This window comes from Podarcis raffonei, chromosome 5 (genome assembly GCF_027172205.1).
Source record: "Podarcis raffonei isolate rPodRaf1 chromosome 5, rPodRaf1.pri, whole genome shotgun sequence".
NCBI classification, from domain to species: domain Eukaryota; kingdom Metazoa; phylum Chordata; class Lepidosauria; order Squamata; family Lacertidae; genus Podarcis; species Podarcis raffonei.
Genome location: NC_070606.1, coordinates 63363338 through 63384930, shown reverse-complemented (window position 1 = coordinate 63384930; position 21593 = coordinate 63363338). Strand labels below are relative to the sequence as shown.

The 21593-nt window shown below is 44.0% G+C and overlaps 1 protein-coding gene across 3 annotated transcripts in view; it reads left to right on the top strand.

Moving 5' to 3' along the window:
* Window positions 1-21593, top strand: part of IGF2BP2 (insulin like growth factor 2 mRNA binding protein 2) — a 59895-nt gene that overhangs the window by 31101 nt on the left and 7201 nt on the right. The window contains exons 3-11 of one of the 3 annotated variants that reach the window (XM_053389775.1): window positions 3429-3477; window positions 6904-6955; window positions 9066-9129; window positions 10523-10795; window positions 15082-15216; window positions 17088-17210; window positions 17824-17959; window positions 18217-18345; window positions 20367-20435. In XM_053389775.1, the coding sequence (XP_053245750.1) occupies window positions 3429-3477; window positions 6904-6955; window positions 9066-9129; window positions 10523-10795; window positions 15082-15216; window positions 17088-17210; window positions 17824-17959; window positions 18217-18345; window positions 20367-20435 (1030 nt within the window). The remainder of the gene's footprint in view (window positions 1-3428; window positions 3478-6903; window positions 6956-9065; window positions 9130-10522; window positions 10796-15081; window positions 15217-17087; window positions 17211-17823; window positions 17960-18216; window positions 18346-20366; window positions 20436-21593) is intronic. The other 2 variants (XM_053389776.1, XM_053389777.1) reach the window with 2 other exon arrangements.

Genomic DNA, 21593 nt, shown 5'->3' with positions numbered 1-21593 from the left:
CCATTTTGAGACTAGAAGGCCTCAGCCATTTTCAGCCAACTGGGCCTTGGGCTAGCAGGTTCGAAAGCCCCCGATGTGAAAAACATAGGATTTCCTCGCTGAAAGTAATATTTGCACAGCAAATTTATTGCATGTGAATTGGGGAATGCACAACAGCATGTTGTATCTCTTTAGTAGCATCCATGGCTTCTGCATCCCACCTGTGACCTAGGACAGCTTCTCCAGCCCAATGCCCTGCATATGTTTTAATAAGAACATACGAAGAGCCTGCTGGATCAGGCCCATAGCTCATCTGTCCCAGCATCCTCTTCTCACAGTGGCCACCCACAGGCCTGTAGGAAACCCACAAGCAGGCCCCAAGCACAAGAACTCTCTCCCCTCCTGCCGTTTCCAGCAACTAGTGTTCAGAAGCCTGACGAGGCTAAAGAGCCATTGATACCCTTATCCTCCATGAAGCTGTCTAATCCTCTTTTAAAACCATCCAAATTGGTGGCCATCACTGCCCCCCGTGGGAGCAAGCTCCCTAGTTTAATTATACGCTACAGGAAAAAGTGATTACTTTTAGATGTCTTGAATTGTCCGACATTCAGCTTCACTGGATTTCAACTGCAGACATGCTGCCTGTGGCTGATGGGAGTTGTAGGTCAAAACATCTGGAGGGTGCTGGGTTGGGGAAGGCTGACGCAGAAGTAATATCAGCACATTGCTTTTCCTGAAGGCAGCCCTGTTTAGGGAAGCTTTTAATGTTTGATGCATTACTGTATTTTAATATTTTGTTGGAAGCCGCCCAGAGTGGCTGGGGAAGCCCAGCCAGATGGGTGGGGTATAAATAAATTTTTTTACCATATTTTTTGCCCTATAGGACACACTTTTCCCCCTCCAAAAATGAAGGGGAAATGTGTGTGCGTCCTATGGGGTGAATGCAGGCTTTCGCTGAAGCCTGGAGAGTGAGAGGGGTCGGTGCGTACCGACCCCTCTCGCTCTCCAGGCTTCAGGAAGCTCTCCGCAAGCCTTAGGAGCTCCGCGGGAGTTCCCGTCGGGCTCCCAAGGCTTGCGGATAGCAGCCTGCATCCCAAAGCCTGGGGCGCACTGCACAGCGCGCCCCAGGCTTCGTGCAGATATCGGGCAGCCCCACAAGCTCGGGGGACAGCGGGGAGGCGGAGCGCCGCCATCCCGCTGTTCCCCGACCTGGTTTGGATTCCCCAACCTGGTTTTGGGGGGGAAATAAAGGGAATTTTTTTTTCCTTTATTCCCCCCCAAAAAACTAGGTGCGCCGTATGGGCCGGTGCGCCCTATGGGGTGAAAAATACGGTTGTTGTTATTATTATTATTATTATTATTCCTGTTAACACACAGGCAATCACTGCTTCTCACCGAAGGAGATGGAGCTGCAACAAATGGTCTTAAAATAAATTAGTTGTTTGTTTGTTTGTTTTGCAATTTAATCTTTGCTTTGTTGAGGCCTCCAGTCCAGGCTTGATAAGAATCTTCCCCCACTTTCCCCAAAACAACCCTAAACTGGCAGCCCACATTTTTCCTCAATGATTGTACAGGGTTATAAAGAATATCCATGCATTCTATTGTATATAAACATTGTGACAAGTTTGTTTCGATGGGTGCGCATGTTCTTGTGCAATGTTCACACATCTATCTATCATCTGTCAAAGTACTTCTATACTGCAGTTTATTTTATTATTATTATTATTATTATTATTGAAAAACAACAACATTGGTTTACAAATAAACACACACAAACACACAAAAAGCCACATAATTTTAAAAAGCAACAGCAGATGGTATACACAGCCATAAATGGTTTTTCCAATACCCGTGTGTGAAATGGCTCAGGGGGTTAATACTCCTGCACCTACCCAGTTTAATTTTCTATTATGAGCTCATAATTTTTGTGAAGCCCTTTCCGTGTGTTAGAAGGTTTGAAGGTCAGTCACTACTTGTTAGCTTGTTTTAATGCAGGGGCCAGTTCTAACCCCCCAGGCCTTAGGCTAGGCAGCGCTCCCCAAAGACCCGGCGCAGGGGCAAACCAGATGAGAACGGCCTGTCCAACCTGAACACTCAGGCCACTGTCTTTCCCTCTAGCTGCTCCACATTCTTCTCCAATAAAAAGGAAGTGACTCGCATTTACGAATGAGGAATGCAGTGGCTCCCATGCTTCACTTAATTTCAGTCACTAATTTCACAATTAATAGAGAAGGAAAAGAATTCCAGCACTCTTTCGAAAACCCCCTAATAGTTCTGAGGAATAGTCATACGTTGTCTGAAACACAGGAGGGAGGGGACAGCCTCCTCTTGCCTTCCCCAAGTGGTGCCCTGGGGTAGGGGGTGTTTATGAAGCAGCCCAGTGGTGAGGATTTACTGGGTGCTGACTGTCACACCTTTTGTGTAATTTGCCTTTAAGTCAGGTCTCACCTCAGCTTTACTGCCTGTTTACTGCGACAGTAGAGTTCAGTGCATGCCAAAATGTACTACTCAAACTTAGTTTCTCCCTAATTTCAGATTCCCAATGCTTGATAAAACTATTTGGGTTCTGGAGCATTTTCCATAGTGCTGTGCAATCCATTTGTAAGTAAAGTATTGTCCCATACCTGGCTTCTCCCTTAATGAACATAGCACTCAGCTGTTAATGAAGGAAAGTGAAGCTTGTATTTTGAGTATGCCTCCCAGTTCAAGTTTGGGCCAGGATCACTAAGTATGTAATCCTATACACACTTAACTAGGAGTAAGTTTCATGGAATTTAATGGGGCTTTCCTCTGAGTACATATGCATAAGCTTGAACTGTAATTTATTCATATATTGATGTGAAAGCAGTTGATGAATACAATAAAAGCACATTTGAAATTTGGATAGTATAGCTGGCAGGGGTTGATGAAATTCACAACATCCATTTTCTTAAATATCCAAATGGATTAATTTTGGGTTTCACTCCTGATGTTGACTTTCACTTACTTGTTGAAGCTGGGTTGCTGAGAATCCCAAACATTTATTGTGCTTCAGGGTGTGGAAGACAATAGATGGAGAAGTTATAGTTTGTACCACCTCTTCATATGCCTGGCTACTGTTAAGGAACAGTTATCTCTCCTAGTTATCTCTCAACTATGTGAGGTATGGATGTGAGGGCGATCTGGCTGCGACATCTGTCACCCCATTGATCGCCAGGGTTGATTCGGCTGATCTGGCTGGCTAGGCGGGTGTCCCCTTCCTCCCTCACCGCTCCATGTGCGTCCCTCCCGAAGCTGCGCGCTCGGTGGAAGAGGACGACCATCCCAGATAGAAGGAGTGTACCATTCTTCGGTCAAGGGTATATGATAGCTGCGCTTCCCTGCTAGAACCTCTAAACAAGCTCCAGAAAGCAATTTCTTGTCCCGTGACTCATGTGATCTCTACTTTTGGGGACTTTATATCTTTACAGGAGCAGGAAGATTCAGATCCGGAACATTCCCCCTCATTTACAGTGGGAGGTAAGTGTACAGAAGGTTTTATTATTTCCTGATACCTCCTTTCCCATAAGAAAATAAGTCTATTTTCTTACTTGTTTACGGCATTTAACCAGGCCACCCAGTAACATGGTTTTCTGGGCAGCTGACAACATCTAATAAAAAAATAATACAATATTAAAACCACAATATCATAAAAAAGAAATTGCAGCATAAACATTTCCAGCAGAGAGACCGAGAGAAATGTAGTTTTCCCACAAGTATAAAAATACACAGCATATAATGCAGTGGTTCAAAATGCTAAGATCATGGGTTTTTAAAGGCTCACGATGTATTTGTGCTAAAGTTATCCAGGGGGTTGCAGCAAGCGTCCTCCAGATAATGAAATCGTCATTGGCTGCCACTTCTCCATTGACTAGACGTTCTTTAGCTAAATTGGGATTTAGGGTCCAGGTGGCCTTCCTGATATGGTAGGACTCATAACTCCCCACTACCGCCAGCTAGCATGGCCAGTGGACAAGGGTCATGGGAAATGTAGTCCATCTGCATCTGAAGGACCATAGATTCCCCATCCCTGGTGTGTGGAGAGTGGTGTTGACAAAGAGGAACACACCAAAGTGCCCAAAGGGAGTTTAATGACCTCTGTCTTGCAGGTGGTCTCTGTAGCCCCTTACAGCTTTTTAAAATCAGCCACCTGATTTTTCTTCTCAAAACTGAATAAAACTGGGGAGTGGCCTGCAGTGCCTATTATGAACATACAGTCCCACCTTACGTTCCCCCCTTAGGACTTAATTATCTCATTCAGTTTTTTAACATTCATTTCATTACAATTATTTATATCCTGGCTTTCAGGATAAGAATCCTTCCAAAGCAGCTGAGAGGAAACATTAAATTGCATTTAAAAATGAAACAAAAGAGGAAACAGTACTGATATAGTAAAGAAAATCAGGATCCTTCCCACAGGGCAGTTGGTGGTAAAAAGGTGCTGTGTGTGTGTGTTCCACCTGTAGCAGATACTGAGGTGTTTTTTGTCTGCCACCTCCTCCATAGAGGATAAAATAGGCCCCAAGATAGAACACTTGCCACCCTTTCTCTTCATGGGAAATCTTAGTTTCACACTACAGTGGTACCTCAGGTTAAGAACTTAATTCATTCCGGAGGTCCGTTCTTAACCTGAAACTGTTCTTAACCTGAAGCACCACTTTAGCTAATGGGGCCTCCCGCTGCCGCTGCGCTGCTGCTGTGCAATTTCTGTTCTCATCCTGAAGCAAAGTTCTTAACCCGCGGTAATATTTCTGGGTTAGCGGAGTCTGTAACCTGAAGCGTATGTAACCTGAGGTACCACTGTATATTTGAAGCCTACATACACACAAAAAACCCCAACAACCACACCCCTATAGGATATGTGGCCTGCTGCTATGGAAAGAGGAACATGTGATCAGGGATCTCGCTTTGCATTGGAAACCCATTCTCTTTCCAGATATCCAGCTTACTTGTACCTTTGTGATTTTCATTGCTTTTTTTTTTTAGTGATTTGCTTGTTGCTTGTTTTTTTAAAAAAAATAATATTTACATCATTTTTATTTGTTTGATGTTGGCTGCCATGGCCTCTCAGTGGAGAGGTGGGATCCAAATGTTTTAATAAATAAATGCAACAGGAGAAGTCGGGGGGTGGAGAATGTTTATCACACAGCAAGGACAGCTTAAACGACCTCTTGCGGTGGCCGCATCCTAACAAAAGAATCCAGCGGACGTTAGAACAGTGTGATCCAAATAGTAAGCAATGTGCATTGTCCATGTTTTGGGAAATGAAATACAGACAGCGGCGCCAGGTATAGGGAAGCTCCCCCAATGTTTTTTGGCAGGGAGCAGTGCCCCCCAATATTGAGGGGGCCGCCCCCATGACCACTGGGTGCCCTCCACACGCCGCAGCCCAGGAGCTGGGCTACAGCTGTGATGAGTGAATAAAAAATCATCATGTGACACGTCACGTGACCGCGCCCCCTCTGTGTGGGAGGCAAGTTGGTGCCCCTGAATAAGAACAGCCTATATCAACAAGGTAGAACGTCTGGGCCTAGACAAAAAATTGTGAGCATCATCTGGGCTTTATGTGCTCCATTGACACTCTGCACTGGGAAGGCCTGACTCTGGATCCTTCACTACAGCACACATGATGAGGCAGTGTGATGTGAAAGCCTAGGGTTCGTTAGTCTCAAGGGTTATAGAAAGATTTTTCCAGAATGCATCTTTTTGTGTGGGGAAAAAGCCTTTTGGGGTACAGGAACTTTTGCTGAAGGGGCCTCTTATGCTGATCCTGTCAGCCATAAGGCATAAGCTTGCTTGTTACACACTGGGTGCAGAGCATCAGGAATGACTACATGGCGTTAGTTGTTTTTCTTAGTCATCCTCATTCCCACAAGGACGATGACAAGGCTCTGATTAGAAGGCCCCCTTGCTGCTTCAGTACAAAAGTTCACATGACTCACTGGCAGTAAGTCAGGTGGTTGAATTCCTGGTTTCAGGTGTTGGATGAACAGGACAGCTTAAATTTTTAGTTCTGGGAAGGGTGCTTCCTGACAATCTGTGCCTGTGGCTCTTTAGGAGGGAAGAGTCACACTTTAATGCTTCCTGGAGGTTTACTGCTATGGCTCTTAGCCAAGGTGACTAGGATGCATCTTTGTAGAGCCATATTTCTGCAGTGCACAAAGAGGACCTCTTGTGCCCAATCTCATGCCCTGAAGCGAGACCTCCCATGACTGAATTCGCCCCTATGCACAACATGTTGCAGTTAGGTCCTCAGTGAGTTATGCTCATGTCAGGAAATAATTTTAGAATAACCTGCCTGGATGACTTTTAAAAAAGCAAGTTGTTGGTTTAGTTACTAAGTCTCTGAGGCAGTCCCACTCTCTTCTTCGTGCTGCAGCTGAAGTGGAGAACCTCTGGCTCTCCAGATGTTGCAGGATTACAACCCCCATCACCCCTGATCATTGGCCATGCTGGCTGGGCCTGATGGGAATTGGAGTCTGACGACCTGCAGAGGACCAGAGGTTCCCCATCCTTGTGCTACCAAATACATGTTAGAGCCAAGGATTGATCCAGTTCTGATTCTTGGTTAATTTATTGGCCTAGCTGTGACTGATTATTGAGAGAAGTCTAGGACTTTTTCTTAGGTTCTGCCTCAGAAAGCCATTTCATGCTTGCAACCACACCAAATCCCTTTAAACAAATGTTGGGAATAGTTCTAGCCTACAAAGGTAAAGGCAAATTATTCAGACATTATTACGGTTCTGAAATCCTTGATGAAACAATTGTCTCTTCCCATAGGCTTGGAGCCTAAGAGACATGCATTGATCACTGGTTTGTTATGGTGAGAATGTTCTGAGACAAAATTTGTGCCTCATTCATCCAAACTATTTCCCCTCACGTAGTGCATCCTGGTTTCTCTTTCAGGTACTAGATGGTCTTTTAGCTCAGCATGGGACGGTAGAGAATGTGGAACAAGGTAAGGAAATGTCTTGGTACTCTCACTCTTATCATTGGTTTTTATTTAGGCATCTTGAGCCTTTCATATAGCTTTAAGTGCTTATATATAAATGATTCATTTCACAGGGACTGTTGTACTTATTAAACATCTGCTTCATAGTACTCTGGAGTAATGTGCGTCCTTACTGTCTCCCATGCAATAAAATACAGGGACATATTTTAATAGGGTATAAATATGTAACATGTATAGGTAACATTGTCTTGAAGCACCCCCTAAACATAGAATTATTCTGGACTTCAGGGTAATCACTGAAGAAAAGCTTATCCAATAGCCACTTCACAAGTTGGTTTTGACACACAGGCGTATTGGCACAAAGAGAAACAGTGTCATGTGTGAAGTGTCTAGCTGTCGGGAGAACACTTATTGAGCTTGTGTGATTGACACCAGATTCAAAGCAAACGTACATCCACTTTCTTATCCCCAAATCCTCTGAAGGAGACTCTTGCTGGATGCAAGAGTACTGATTTATCTGACTGCATTTTTAAATCAGTTGTGTTATTCTTTCAGGGAGCCTGAGATACTAAAACTCTTGCTTGCTTGCTTCTGCAACAGTGGCAGATCAAATAAACTATTAGGCCTCTTCCTTCAAGCTGCAGGCTTCTGACACTCTCAGCATTAAAAACTTCAGGCCAGAAGTCAGAATCTGCGGATGACCACACGCCAAAGACGTTACAAAGACTGATAGTTTCACATTGTGACAGCCAAGTGATTTCCACATTCCTGGCCTTTCCCCCTTTGCTGTCTAGACCACTTAACCACACACAGCTGAGCACATATGTGTATCTGAGAGGATGCAAGAGAATTATTATCTTACTAGTTCTGGAGCATTTAGATTAGTCTAGATAGAGGGAAAATAGAAGGCACACCCACCCCACAATATACCCAATTTTCTGTTTCTACTCACGGGTACTTGTTTTAGAGTCCAATTGTCCACAGGAAAAAGTCAGCGCTCTCCGGCAACGGCTGTGCGGCTTCACTCCACAAAAGTAGCAGTCGATTCAAAACACCGCGCTGCTCACCCCACATCGCTTCGGAGCCCCGAAAAGGGGTTTCCCTGCGAGTAGGGGAGGCGCTCCTGGTGTCAGCCGAATCCCACGTTCCCAGGCTTCATCCGCCTGGAATTTTTGGAGGGTCTCCGCCTTCGCCGCGGTGGCAAGACCCGATTTTTGCGGAGCGGGTTCCTCCCGGTCAGAGGAACTCCGCCATTGCCGATGGCGCTAACCCAGAAGTCTGTAGCTTTCTCCTTTCTTGGTTTCTACTGATTCTAATTCTGAAAAAACACTTTGAGCATAATGAAACATTTTGTTGTTTTTAGAACCCGTTCTCTCTGGGGTTTTCAAGACTTTCAGTATAAACCCCTGTTTTGCCTATGAGATTTTTTTTTAGATTTAAAAACTACGCAGTAAATTAGGTTAGTTGTCTAGTCACAACTTGCTTCTGTCTTTTCATTCAGCAAATTCTACCCCGACAGACAGAATATCCTGTAAAAGAAATGATTGCCATCATGCTAATCTTTCAAGATGATTAATCTATGAATGTAACCAACAGTCATGCTAAGTGCTTATCAAAGTCATCTCATTAAGCAGAAAGCTGATAGAGGGACATGCTGGAGGAACTGGTTCACAGGATTATTTTAACCCATGACAGCCATGGGAAAATAACTGTTTTTGTCATTTATGTGCAGAGAAAGTCACAGGCTAAATTCATCCTGGATATGGTTTTTCATGGTGCTGTGAGCTAACAGAAATGTGGGATAGTGATGGGGTGCCAAAAGCCAAATCCAGGCCAAATTTAGCCAATGGCACTGCATCTCCAAATCAGCCTATCATAGACTGGAGTGAAGTTCTGAATCTCTGACATAGCTGCTGTGGGCTGAGGTGACCATGTGAGTTTCTTAGGACGCAAGATTCTCAATATGAAGTTCTAGAAAACATTTTGTATGACAATGAATACGGGGGATGGGGTGGAGAGAAACTCAATAAATTAATATGATTCAAAACAGAAGCTCCTCTTGTGATATTCTCCCACATGGTAACACAAACATTTGTTTCTCTCTGCTCCCCTTCAGTTAATACAGAATCAGAGACAGCAGTTGTCAACGTTACATATGCAACAAAAGAAGAAGCGAAAGTGTAAGTGTCAGTTCTAAGTGTAATTTTTACTCTTTCTTGTCTTTCTGCTCTGTTTTTTCTCCTGACAATGTTCTCTGAATTTTCTTCCTTTATTTGCTGCAACAAAACTACTGTGTTAAGTTCATTATGGCCTAGCTACCACTGTACCAGAAACATCCATCTATCTACCTATCTGTGCTATTTGAGTGCTAACCAATGAACGGTTTCTCTGAGGGCCAAGCAGAATAGCTACCGAGAAATGGGAGCACCCTGTTTGACCGGGATGGGGAAGCTGTGGCCCTACCAGATGTTGCTGGGTTTTAGCTTTGATCAACCCTATCCAACCTGACACTTGGTCAGGAAGATGGAAGTTGTGGTCCAGCAACATCAGAAGGAACACAAAGTTCCCATCCCTTATGTATGAAGTGCCAAATACTTCCAGCAAATGAAAAAGGGGACAATGGATTCAACATTGCTTTGACCAGTGGAATTTTATTCTAAGGACAGGACTGGCAAGCACCACCTTTGTGCCCATAGAAAAACAGAATTAGGGTTCCTTTATTTAGTGCACTTAGCTGCAGATAGTAAACAATGTCCACAAAATGCAAAATAATGTGACCCCAATTCAGCTAGCATTAGTTGTAATTTAAGGTTGCAATCCTAAACTCACATACTAGTGAGTGAATCCTATTGCACTTAACAAATTAGGTTGGGCTTCTTAGTAAGCATAGTTAGGTCTATGCTGTTGGCCACAATTTTTAACTCTCAATGCTTTCAGTTGAAGTTAATAGCAATTATTATTAGCTAATTTGGCATTGGTAGTCTTTTTTTAACCTTTTAGTGATTGCTAATCATTTTTGGCATGAATGTGTTTTTCACAAAATATGGACAGTTATATTCTCAAGAGTAGACTTCTAATTTTCACAGTTTAGCCTTTTCAGTTGAGTTTTCTGTTTCACAATCCGTTGAATAATAATTCACAAGAATCACTTGCAAGAGCCACAAAACAGAGCTGGACAGAAGTAGATAAGGATCTACTGATAACTTCCTAGGTGATTTGAAGTAGATTAACAAGGAATTTTGACTCCCAGTTGTTCACCAATAGTAACAGCACCTAAAAACTCCCTCACCCCAAATGAGGTATCTTCAACCTTTTTAGACTTGGGACCCAAAAATGTATTTGGAAACCCATTTTTCAATCTTCTACCATATAATAAATGGCTGTAGTGCTCCTGTTGTGACCCACCAGTTGAAGACCAGCACACTCAAATCATACTACTGAAATGAAGGAAGTTTTTTTTTGGGGGGGGGGCTGAGAAAATACAAAGAACTGAACCAAGGAATGCTGTTGGATTTTTCTTTAGGGTTAGTTTATTGTCAGGGAGGGGGAAAAATCCACTTTTTTCTGTTTCAGAGCAATTGAGAAGCTTAGTGGTCACCAGTTTGAGAACCATTCCTTCAAGATTTCCTACATCCCAGACGACGAGGTGAGCTCCCCTCAGCCCCCTCAGAGATCCCGGCGTGGGGGCCACTCTTCCAGGGAGCAGGGCCCCTCCCCTGGGGGCTCCTCGCAGCCCAAACAGCTCGATTTCCCACTACGGATCCTGGTCCCCACGCAATTTGTTGGTGCGATCATAGGAAAGGAGGGCTTGACCATAAAGAACCTTACTAAGCAAACCCAGTCCAAGTAAGTACCACAAATGGTTTAATTTCCTTCCACAGGGGCTCTGTCTGTAGCCTTTATGTCCCTAGTTTGTGATTTTTTAAAAGACCAAATGCAGAGCAATGGGCTCTGGTGTGCATTGTGTAGCAAAAGCTTTGTCTCTTGCAGCAAATTTTAATCCCGTTCTGATGTGTTTTGTATACCTATGTGGAAGTTGTGGCTTGATAGGTATTACAGCCCTGCAACTGTGTTGGTTAAATTGTCCTTTTCAGACTCACCCTGTGTTTGCAGAAATTCTGGATAGTTTCACTAACCTGTTTTGTTATGTACTGTCACCCAAAGCCCCTTTCCCCAGAGTTTGTTGTTGTTGCTGCTTCTGCTACTGTTGCTGCTGCTGCTGCTACTGTTATACCACCAGGAGCCTATAGCTGGTTGCTGCTATTCAGAACCAAGTATCTTCTGCATAACTGGGGTGCAAGGGGTGTTTATAATATTTTAATCATTTTGTCATCAAATTGCTACTGTAAACCTTTTCTATAAGCTCCTCCATCTCTTCCTGGAATAGTTTAATAACTGTACTCTAACCCTGATCATGTCATCTGCGATTTAGCCAGAAAAACATATTGTGTGCAACAACATTATGCGTAGGAGATCATCAAAACCATCAAAAAGTTCAAGTATTTATAAGAAAATATATATGATCCTACAACTAAGAGAGACCTTCATTTTGCATTAGGAAGCTTGCTATTCCTGTGAAAGCATTATCTGAGCTAGTCAAAGTAAAAAAGATGAGGGAGCCCTCTCATCTCCTTTAGAGAGGAGCAATAATTCCTTTGACTATATTATTTGATGCTTGGTATTCTTAAGAGCACAATAGTTTTTTCAAGGAAGTTTTACATTGGATGTAAAATGCTATATATGTTACATTACAGTGTATGATCTGGGTTTTATTGAAGCTGAAACCCATTCCTTAGGTGTAAAGACCTTGGAGAAGGAAAGCCATGTAGCACTTTGAACTGGAATAATAATAATAATAATAATAATAATAATAATAATAATAATAATAATAATTTTCTTTATACCCCGCCCTCCCCAGCCAAGACTGGGCTCAGGGCGGCTAACACCAGGTATAAAAACAGTGGATTAAAATACAACTTAAAAACAAGATTAAAATACAACATTAAAATGCAGCCTCATTTCAGAAGAAACTCAAATCAAAAACATTTTTGGGGATGAAAATGTCAAATCTTCACCAAGGCCAACTATCCAGACTGGTCCTACGCGGGCCAGAAAAAAAGTACCCTTATGTAGAGTACACTTCGTCTTGTAATTCAAACTTCAAATCATTTCCCCCAGTCTTAATTTTTCTCGAAAGATTATTCTCCAAGTGACACGTTAAGCTAAAGATTAGTGTCCATTTTTCTATATCAAAGCTTGTTTTGGCGAGACAAACCTGTGTGAGATAGAAAGGGCAGGAGTATGCCTGTCCTGATCACAGTTTGAACTTGTTCCGCCTCTGGCTCCAGCAGAAGTAACTGCACTTCTTGTTTGCGCAGGGTGTGTGTGCATAACATCCCATGCATGCAAACTACATGATGGTGATCCTGGAAATTACTGCATGGTTTGGGCTTACGGTCATTGAGCTTTACGCTTTTTTTTCTTGTGCAATTATTGCATCCAATGTATGGCCACCTGGTGGACCTAGAAGTGGGACATGCATGCCTCATGAATGGGTGTGATCCCATCCAGTCTACTCTGCTACATACCTGGGGTCTCCTCCAAACTAGTTCCACATTTGTCATTTTTAGTCAGCAGCCTATACCTTTTAAATCAGTGTTAAGCTCCCACACTACTTTTCATTTGCCACACTGTAAATAAGGATGCCACAGGATAATGGCAGTGACTAGCAGGTCTGCTTAACCCAGTGGTGGAGAACCTTTAACCCTCCAGATGTTGCTGGACTGTCTCTCCCATCATCCCTGACCATCGGCCATGTTGCTGATGGGAGTTGGAGTTCAACGATATCTGGAGGGCCACAAGTTCCCCATACCTTATTGAATCCTTCTAAGTTCCTCATCCCAGAGCCACCACCCACCCCAATATTGGGATGCTATGGCTTCTTGTGTGTGATGTGTGATGTTCTCCTGCCTTGCGCCCCAGACGAAGGCCAGCACAAAGGAAACCGGTGCCATGTGAAGGTTAAATGACTCAGTGTGGCAGCTGCTTCTCGCAATACAAGACGTTTTGTGTGCAGTGCCACATAGATTGGGCTGATCTTTTTGATTTAATTTTACTTATTTATTGGGTGGGCGAGCCTCATGGTGGCATGGAGAAAAATTGCCTGGTCTCCAGGATGAGCTGCTACCCACAGACAGCTTGTCTTGCCCACAGGAAGCCATTTACAACAGCCTCCACATAGTGACTGTTTCATGTGCACCAGCCTTCAAAGATGCCTTATAAGATATTGCATTGTTTTCCATTTCTGCAAGGTCACTCACAATCTGAATCGAAATGCTAGCTTGGTTTTTAAATGCATGCAAATTGTGCTAATGTCAAAAGGCCAATGAATTATGTATTTTTAAATACATTCTTTGAGTCTGTTTATACATACGATTCTGGGAGCATAAAGGGCCATTTCTGTACCGGCAGTCTAGCTGGTGTGGGGTAGAAGCACTTTGGGGACGTTGTCTGTGGTCTCCCTGAGTCTCATCATGATGGTGACTCATGAAACAGCACTCTCACGTGGGTGGGGGCGATGATGCAGCTTGTTTGAACCAGTCCTGTGCGTGAATCGAGCATGAAGATGCTGTGGCCCTCCAGATGTTCTGGGACTACAACTGTCATCATCCCTGACCATTGGCCATGTTGGCTGGGGCTGGTGGGAACTTGAGTCCAACAACTCAAGGAGGGCCACAGTTTCTTCATACCTTATGTAAATGATTATACCAGTTTTGCTTGCAGCAGGGGCAGATCATCTTTTAGCCCCTGTATTAGGGTATGTTTGAGTATATCCATGCATGCATATACAGTGGTACCTCGGGTTACATACACTTCAGTTTACATACGCTTCAGGTTACAGACTCTGCTAACCCAGAAATAGTACCTCGGGTTAAGAACTTTGCTTCAGGATAAGAACAGAAATCGTGCGACAGCGACAGCAGGAGGCCCCATTAGCTAAAGTGGTACCTCAGGTTAAGAACAGTTTCAGGTTAAGAACAGACCTCTGGAATGTATTAAGTTCATAACCCGAGGTACCACTGTATATTCATGCACTCTGCTTCATTTAAATTTGGTTCCATCCAGAATCCATTTTCAAGGGGTTAGATAGGTGAGTAATCCTCTATAGAGAACTCAGTCATTCCTGGGAATCTCCCATTGTGGGATCCAGAGCATTGTTTCTCTGTAAGAAAGGGAGATGTACTGAGCAAGAAATCTAAACTTCTGCAGCAAAGCTAATCTTTCTTGCTTCTAACATATAATTGTATTAATATTTAAGATAATACTTTTTTGAGGAAGCACGTGATATGTTTACTGCTTTGTAGCCTTTCAACATCATCTAATGTGTCCAGGAAGATCTCATAATTCAGAAAACAGTTATTTGCATGGCAGCCAAACCAGAGAAGCATTTAGCTGTGATTTTCTTTCACTCAATTTTTTATCCTCACAACAACCGGTGAGTTAGGTTAGTCTGAGAGTGAATGGCCCAGGGTCACTCAATGAGCTTCATTGCTTAATGGAGATTTGAACCTACGTCTCGCCAATCATGGTTTGACATTCTAACCACTACATCACTCTTCTACACTTTGGTGTCTTGGTCTCTCACATGTTCAAGCTCACATAATCTCATCTCCTTCCTTGACTTTTTGGGTTTGCAAGAAGTGCAAAATTGTGGTTTCTGCTTGCCCTGAAACAGAATTGGAAACCATGGTTTGAAACTGGTTTTTGCGTCATTGGACGGCAAGTGTATACCTTAATCTGCTGATGTAATAGCAAACAATGGTTTGCTATGAACGTGGCAGTCAGGAAGGGTATCACAGCATGAGAGGAATGAGCACAGGAGCTAGAAGCTTGCTCATGTAATGCTGAACCCATGTATAAATGTGAACCCTAAATCTTAATGCTTTTCTTGCATTATCCTTTATTTATGTTCAATGCTTGCTTGAAGATGGGTTCTTTGCTGGTGGTTAATCATGTCAAATAGCCTTGTACACTGTTACATGCAGTTCCTTCGCTGGTTTGTTAGGGTGCCAGCTTCAGGCACCTTTCTCTGACCCCTAGCAGATTTCTTTGTATGGGCTCTGTTGCTGCAGGGTAGATATTCATCGGAAGGAAAATGCTGGTGCCGCAGAGAAGCCAATCACCATTCACGCCACCCCAGAGGGGTGTTCAGAAGCATGTCGCATGATACTTGATATTATGCAGAAGGAGGCTGAAGAAACAAAATCGTAAGTATCACTGGCATTGATAGGGAAAGCACGAAACAGAACCTTTAGCACCTCAAATAGCAAGTCTTGCATGCATGTAACATTGTGCATCAAAGGTTCATACCACACAAATTCGCCTTTTAGAGCATACACAAGGCCTTTTGCCTTTTCCACTTCTACAGTCTAACTTCTATAGGCTGGAATCTCAATCGGCTAGAGGGAGAAGACAAAGAAATACCATCTCAAATTGACCCAAAAGGAGTAGGGATTCTGTATAGTCTATAAGCCTTAATTAATATATGTTTGGGAATTAATACATAGCGTTATTATTGATTAAATAAGCATTTCTACCCTACCATAAGCAGCTGCTCCTCATGCCCTGAGAATTAGCTTGATGTTTCTCTACAGGGCTATGATTCAGTGTCAGAACATATGTTTTGCATGAACTAAGGTTCTGGGTTTAATCTACAGCCATAGGAGCCAACTCCTAGGTGCTGAGGTCCCTTCACCTCCCCTAATAAAATATTTGAGGGGGCTGCCCCCCGCAGTTGACAGCCATTGTCATTCAAATATCTCATAATCCGTTTTGTGGGGTGGGGCTTACCTGCCCCCTACCCCAATATTTTATTCAAGTTGGCACCCTTGTCTCCGGCATCTCCAGCTAAAGGATTTTTGACTGTGGCATGACCAGTATAAGATTCTGGAAAGCATCTACCAATCAGGATGCACAGTAATGGGCTTTGGGATCGGGTTGCAGCTCGGTGGCTGAGCATTTGCTATGCTTTCAGGAGGTCCCAGATTCAACCCCCAACATCTCTAGGTAGGGCTTGGAGAAACTCCAGTGGTCTGACTTGCTATAAGGCAGTGGTTATGTTACATTAGGTGGAGTAATGGACTCTGTTTAAAGCACCTCATATGAAATATATGTAAATACATATGCCTGCACTCAGGCACACATACTAATTTGGTCCAGTGGTGAAGGCCTTAACCCCATTGCTAGCTGAAAAGACTCCTTTGTGTTTTTTAACACACACCCCTCCCTTTTCATGGAATGGATGAGGTCTTGCTGGATCATGGAACTCCTGGTTATGTAAAGATTGCAGCCAGTGTTTCATTCTACGGCAACTAAATAAATAAAGCCACCATTGGCGTATGTCACCTCCTCTCCCCACCTTCTTTTTTGGCCATTTCTAATTTTAGCACACTGGTTTCATTGTAGACATTTGAGAAGTCATACATCTTTTCACATCCTGCATTGCTAGGCCTGATGGACTGATTTGGCCCATGTTAACAGGTGGCTGGAACCCTTTGAGTGATGGATCTGGACACTTAGATGCTTTGTGGTCAAAAGCAGGCTATAGGAAGCAGTTATCTAGCTAGGCTTGCTCAGCAGCAGGGTCCCAAATGCAATAGTTGCAAGGGTGGTAATGGCTTGGGTGTGGGGTTTATGAAGTCTGCTATGCAGATCACATCTATGTCATTGAAATGCAACTAAAACAATTGTTGCCTTCTTTACGTGTCATTACCGTGAACCCTGAAAAAATGCGGTGAGGAGAGAAATTTAAATACTGCTCTTTCACAGTTTAGCTTCTTTTGTACCTGGAAAAACAACGTGTGTGGCCAAGTATTTGTGAAGCCCACTGGTTTTACTAGGGCGTTGTAAAAGGCTGCAGATAATCATGGTTATCCTGTACAATGCTGGGGGGGGCGGTGTGTGTTGGGAAATGTACCATGGTCTTCTCAAAGCAGCAACAGTGAAGACTTTGGAGCTGCATCTCTCTGTATTGCTGAAGAGCCCTGTAAAGTCCAGCTAGGGAACCTACTTCAGAAAGGAGGACTGGGGGGAAGACTAATGTCAGAAAAAGGATTTAATGTTTTTTCACATCTTTCAGAGCTGAAGAGATTCCCTTGAAAATCTTAGCACACAATAGCCTAGTTGGGAGATTGATTGGCAAAGAAGGACGAAACTTGAAGAAAATTGAGCAGGACACGGGGACCAAGATCACCATTTCTCCGTAAGTACCACTGACCAGGTAGGCGGTCAAATTACACTTCTCAATTAGAACAAGGAGAAATTTACAGTATGTACCTGAGCACAACCCCTTCACCCCAAATATTGAGTGGCATCCAATAACCTGGCTCTCTTTGTAACATAGAGCATGAGTAGCCAAAGTGTGGCCCTCCAGATGTCTTTGAATAGCAAACCCCATCACTCCTGACTATTGACCATGCTGACTAGGACTGATGGGAGGTCAAGTCCATTAACACCTGGAGGGTACCTGGTTGGCTAACCTGGCCTTTTAGCAGTTGGGAAAAATCCACCATCGATACCATATACCCGGGTGTCTCTGTGTGTGGAATACTTCTAATTTGTGGATGTTCCAGCTAATCCATCTGACAGAGTCGGGTGGTGGGATTGTCCTCTTGGCAGTTCAAAGTGAAAAACAAGAGGCTCTTGCACCCATCTGCGCTCAACCTAAATAACTTGTCTTCTTGATCTGGGTTGTTCTCACCAATAGATTTAACTTTCTGGATTTGCTTTATAAAGATGATTATTGCCTAGCCTGTACTGTCAACCACAGGGCACATTACAAATCCTAGGACATTTGTTCTTCTCCGATTGTCCAGTTTGCAGGATTTAACCATTTATAACCCCGAGAGGACCATCACCGTGAAGGGTAGCATTGAGGCCTGCTCCAATGCTGAGGTGGAGATCATGAACAAGCTTCGGGAAGCCTACGAAAATGACATTGTAGCAGTGAATGTAAGCTCTTGATCCTGCCCTATTTGAGTGTGTGCTTGCTGTGTGAGAATCCGGTGGTCCTGGGGTAAGAGTCCAATAGTCACCATGGGGGCAAGTAAAGATGGAGGTTTGTGGATGCCTTGCCCACCCGAAAGAAAATGCCAGACACCTTCAGGTCTTACTTCACTGGATGAAAGTTAGGTGGCCCAAACATAGTTTCCCCAGCCCTCCCTCAGGTTGCTTTGTTGTTTCTCATTTCCCCTTGTGTTTCTTTCTAGCAACAAGCCAATCTGATCCCTGGACTTAACCTCAATGCATTGGGCATCTTCTCGACAGGCTTATCCATGCTCCCCTCTGGAGCTGGAGCCCGCAGGCCTGCTGTCACTGCCCCATACAACCCTTTTGCTGTAAGTAGCTGGTGCATCCTCTACCCTGTTATGTACGTGCCTCTGCAAATGTACTCTGTGGTGTTGTCCTGCTGCCCTCTAGAGGCAAGGAGGAGACACAACTACCAGTTCCTGCGAGCAGATCTTTGCTTCAAGTGTACTGTTTTGGAGTGTGCCCTGCTACGCAGTTTGGGGGAAGCCGGCAGGTGCAATTGCTGGGGCATGGAAGTGAGGTCTTTGGTGATGACAGTATTGGAGACTCATCCCTGTGGGCTTTTAAGAAAGCTGGGGTCTCATTAAATCCTAGGGGAACTTTCAGACAACATCGGCGTCCATTTTGTTTACCCGGTTGGCTGACTTTGCTTACCCTGTTCAGAAAACAAGGACCTTTTGGGGGTTTTTTTTGTGAGTGTGCCCACAAAGCCCACACATTTGGCCACAGAAACAGGGTGCTGCGTGATGTGACCCTCTTCCTCATGGTGATAGCTCACCTCTACCCTTCAGTGGTGAGCTAACTTGGAAACAAGCTGCAGAAAGTATTCTGCATATCTCTGGGAAACAAGGGTGTCCCTATCTGATTATGTGTAATCCCATGCAGAACAGCATGGATTTTTTTGTTCAGTAGTGGCAGCACTCATGTGCAAAGTGCACCATACCTAGCTATACCTTGTATTGGACTTTTAAATATATATAGGGGGTGTCCCACAGCTCGATGGTAGAGCACATGCTTTACAGGTGCAAGGTCCCAAGTTCAGTCTTTGGCATCTCCAATGAAAAAGAAGGATCTGCAGACAGAGAGAGGTCTTGGAGAGATGCTGCCAGCCAGAGTAGACACTACTGTGCTAGATGGGCAAGGGTGTGATTCAGTGCATGGCTGTTTTACACACACACACACTATATATATATATAAAATTTTAAAATATTTTAATACCACAGTTCATCAAAATCAATGAATTTATAAAAGCAATAGTAAATTTAAAAAATACAGTGCAATAGAGGGGGAAACTTAGCAGCGTGGTAAGAAATAACAGTAGCTGCCAGCAGATCATAACAGTTAGCAAAAGCAATCTGAAATGTAAAATAAAATTGATAGTAGGGAGGTTCATTCTTGACCCACTTCCAATCCCCCTTGAACTGCCGCCTCTGTTTCCTGGACCTCCTGGAAGCTCAGGCTGCCTTTGAAGGTTTTACTTTTAAAAAATAAACATATTTATTTATTTAAAATACTTTGACATGCACACCCTTATGATGTGATACTAGGATGGGAAATAATAATAATATTAATAAACCAGCAACTACCATCCCCACAAAGAGAAATAAAAGGAGCAGATAAGGTGTGTGTGTTTTTTAGTTTTTTTAAAAGATGTATATACATGTGCATCCCTAGATAGTCCTCCAAATATGTAAAAGCTTTTTTTTTTTTAAACGAGACTGGGTGAGCCAATTTTGCTCCTAAACTGATAGACACACAGACACCCCCCACCCAATGGAAACAAGTGGGACCTGGAACCAAATATTATACCCTCATCTACTAATAGGAATGCTCATGGTCAGGCTTTCACCAGCCATTCCATTCCCCTCAGGCCCCGTTTTTTTAGATTTCCAGCTGACATGTAACATTATGTGGCAGCCCAGCATGCTCAGTCCTCATTTGGCTTTGTTTTGCCCCCTTAGGGTTTGTGTTCAAAAAGGACGTTTTTGTACCGCTCTAAACCTCGAGGTTCCTTCCCATGCTTGCTGACTCCTCCCTCTTGTTTCTCTGTGGCTCGGTTTTTGGCTGCAATCCTGTCAACACTCGCTACCTGAGCTCACAATCAGAAAGGGGGATGATACTGTTCCATGTCAACTTGGACACAATCTTTACAGTGGAGGCAGTTCGTGAATTGAGCTGAGAATCATCCACGTCACACTGGAAAGGGATTGGTGATGTCAGCGTCAAGGGGGCCTTGCAGAAATGCCGGTTACAGACACCCACGCCTAGGACATGTGGCCCTCTGCCTCCAGCCCCTCCCCACTGACTGTCACTTTCTTTCCTGCCGTAGAGCCACGCGGCATACCTCTCGGGCCTCTATGGAGCCTCGCCGACTGGCGCATACCCGCATCAGCACTCTGTAAGTGCATTGCCCTGCTCTTCCTGGATGCTGGCCTTCCATGCACCTTGCTTTGCAGCACGCCCTGTCTTCTCGCTTAGGAGGCTTTTAAGTGGTTCTGTTTCCAGAGCAGTTTTTCCGTATGTTTCTGCCCGCTCTGTTGCACTGGTGACAGTAACGCACAGCAAAGCCACAGAGGAGCTTCTACACTGCCCTGCTTCTTACCTTGTACAGTGGTACCTCAGGTTACATACACTTCAGGTTACAGACTCTGCTAACCCAGAAATAGTACCTCGGGTTAAGAACTTTGCTTCAGGATGAGAACAGAAATCGCACGATGGCGGCGCAGCAGGCCACATTAGCTAAAGTGGTGCTTCAGGTTAAGAACAGTTTCAGGTTAAGAACGGACCTCCGGAATGAATTAAGTACATAACCAGAGGTACCACTGTAGTCACAGGGAGCCAGGTGCTAATTTCCCCTCGACTACCTTCTTCACACGTGTTTTTTCTATAGTGTTGCCATTTACACATTGCAACTTGCAAAGCTGCCTTATACTGTCAGACTATTGGACTGCCTTTGCCCAGTACTGTCTGACTGGCAGTGTCTCAGCCGAGGTTTTCCAAACTGTCCTACCTGCGATCTTCTTAACTGGAGATGCAAGGGATTGGATCTGGGAGCGTCTGAATAGAAAGCATGTACTCTACAATTAAGCTGTGACCCATTCCAAATAGCAGGACGACGCCTTCATGGATACGGGCTTTGTCGTTCCATAGCTCTGCAGTAAGTAGATCTTTGTGCCACGAGCACCTTCGCCTAATGTTATGCAGCCATTAAAGGTTGCAGCCCCAATCCATCAAAAGGTGGCAATGCTAATAAGCCTTAGCCTTGCTTGCTTTGTTCCGTATGCTAGATTTTCCTGTCCTAGGAGATGATATCAAAACAATCCTTGGCAATATTCATCCATGAACCCTACAGTGCCTGGTTCTTCCCTTTCTGCTCTACTCTTCTTGTGCAGCTTGCATTCTCTTTCTGATGGTGCTGTGCCAGGGGCCTTTCACCCTAGAAAGGTGAGGCAGTGTGGGTGTTGCTCACACAAACAAAAAATGTGTCTGGGGTTAGGAAGCCAAGCCTACTAGCACTCTGTATTCAATTCTTCATTCCATCAAATTGTAGAGCAGT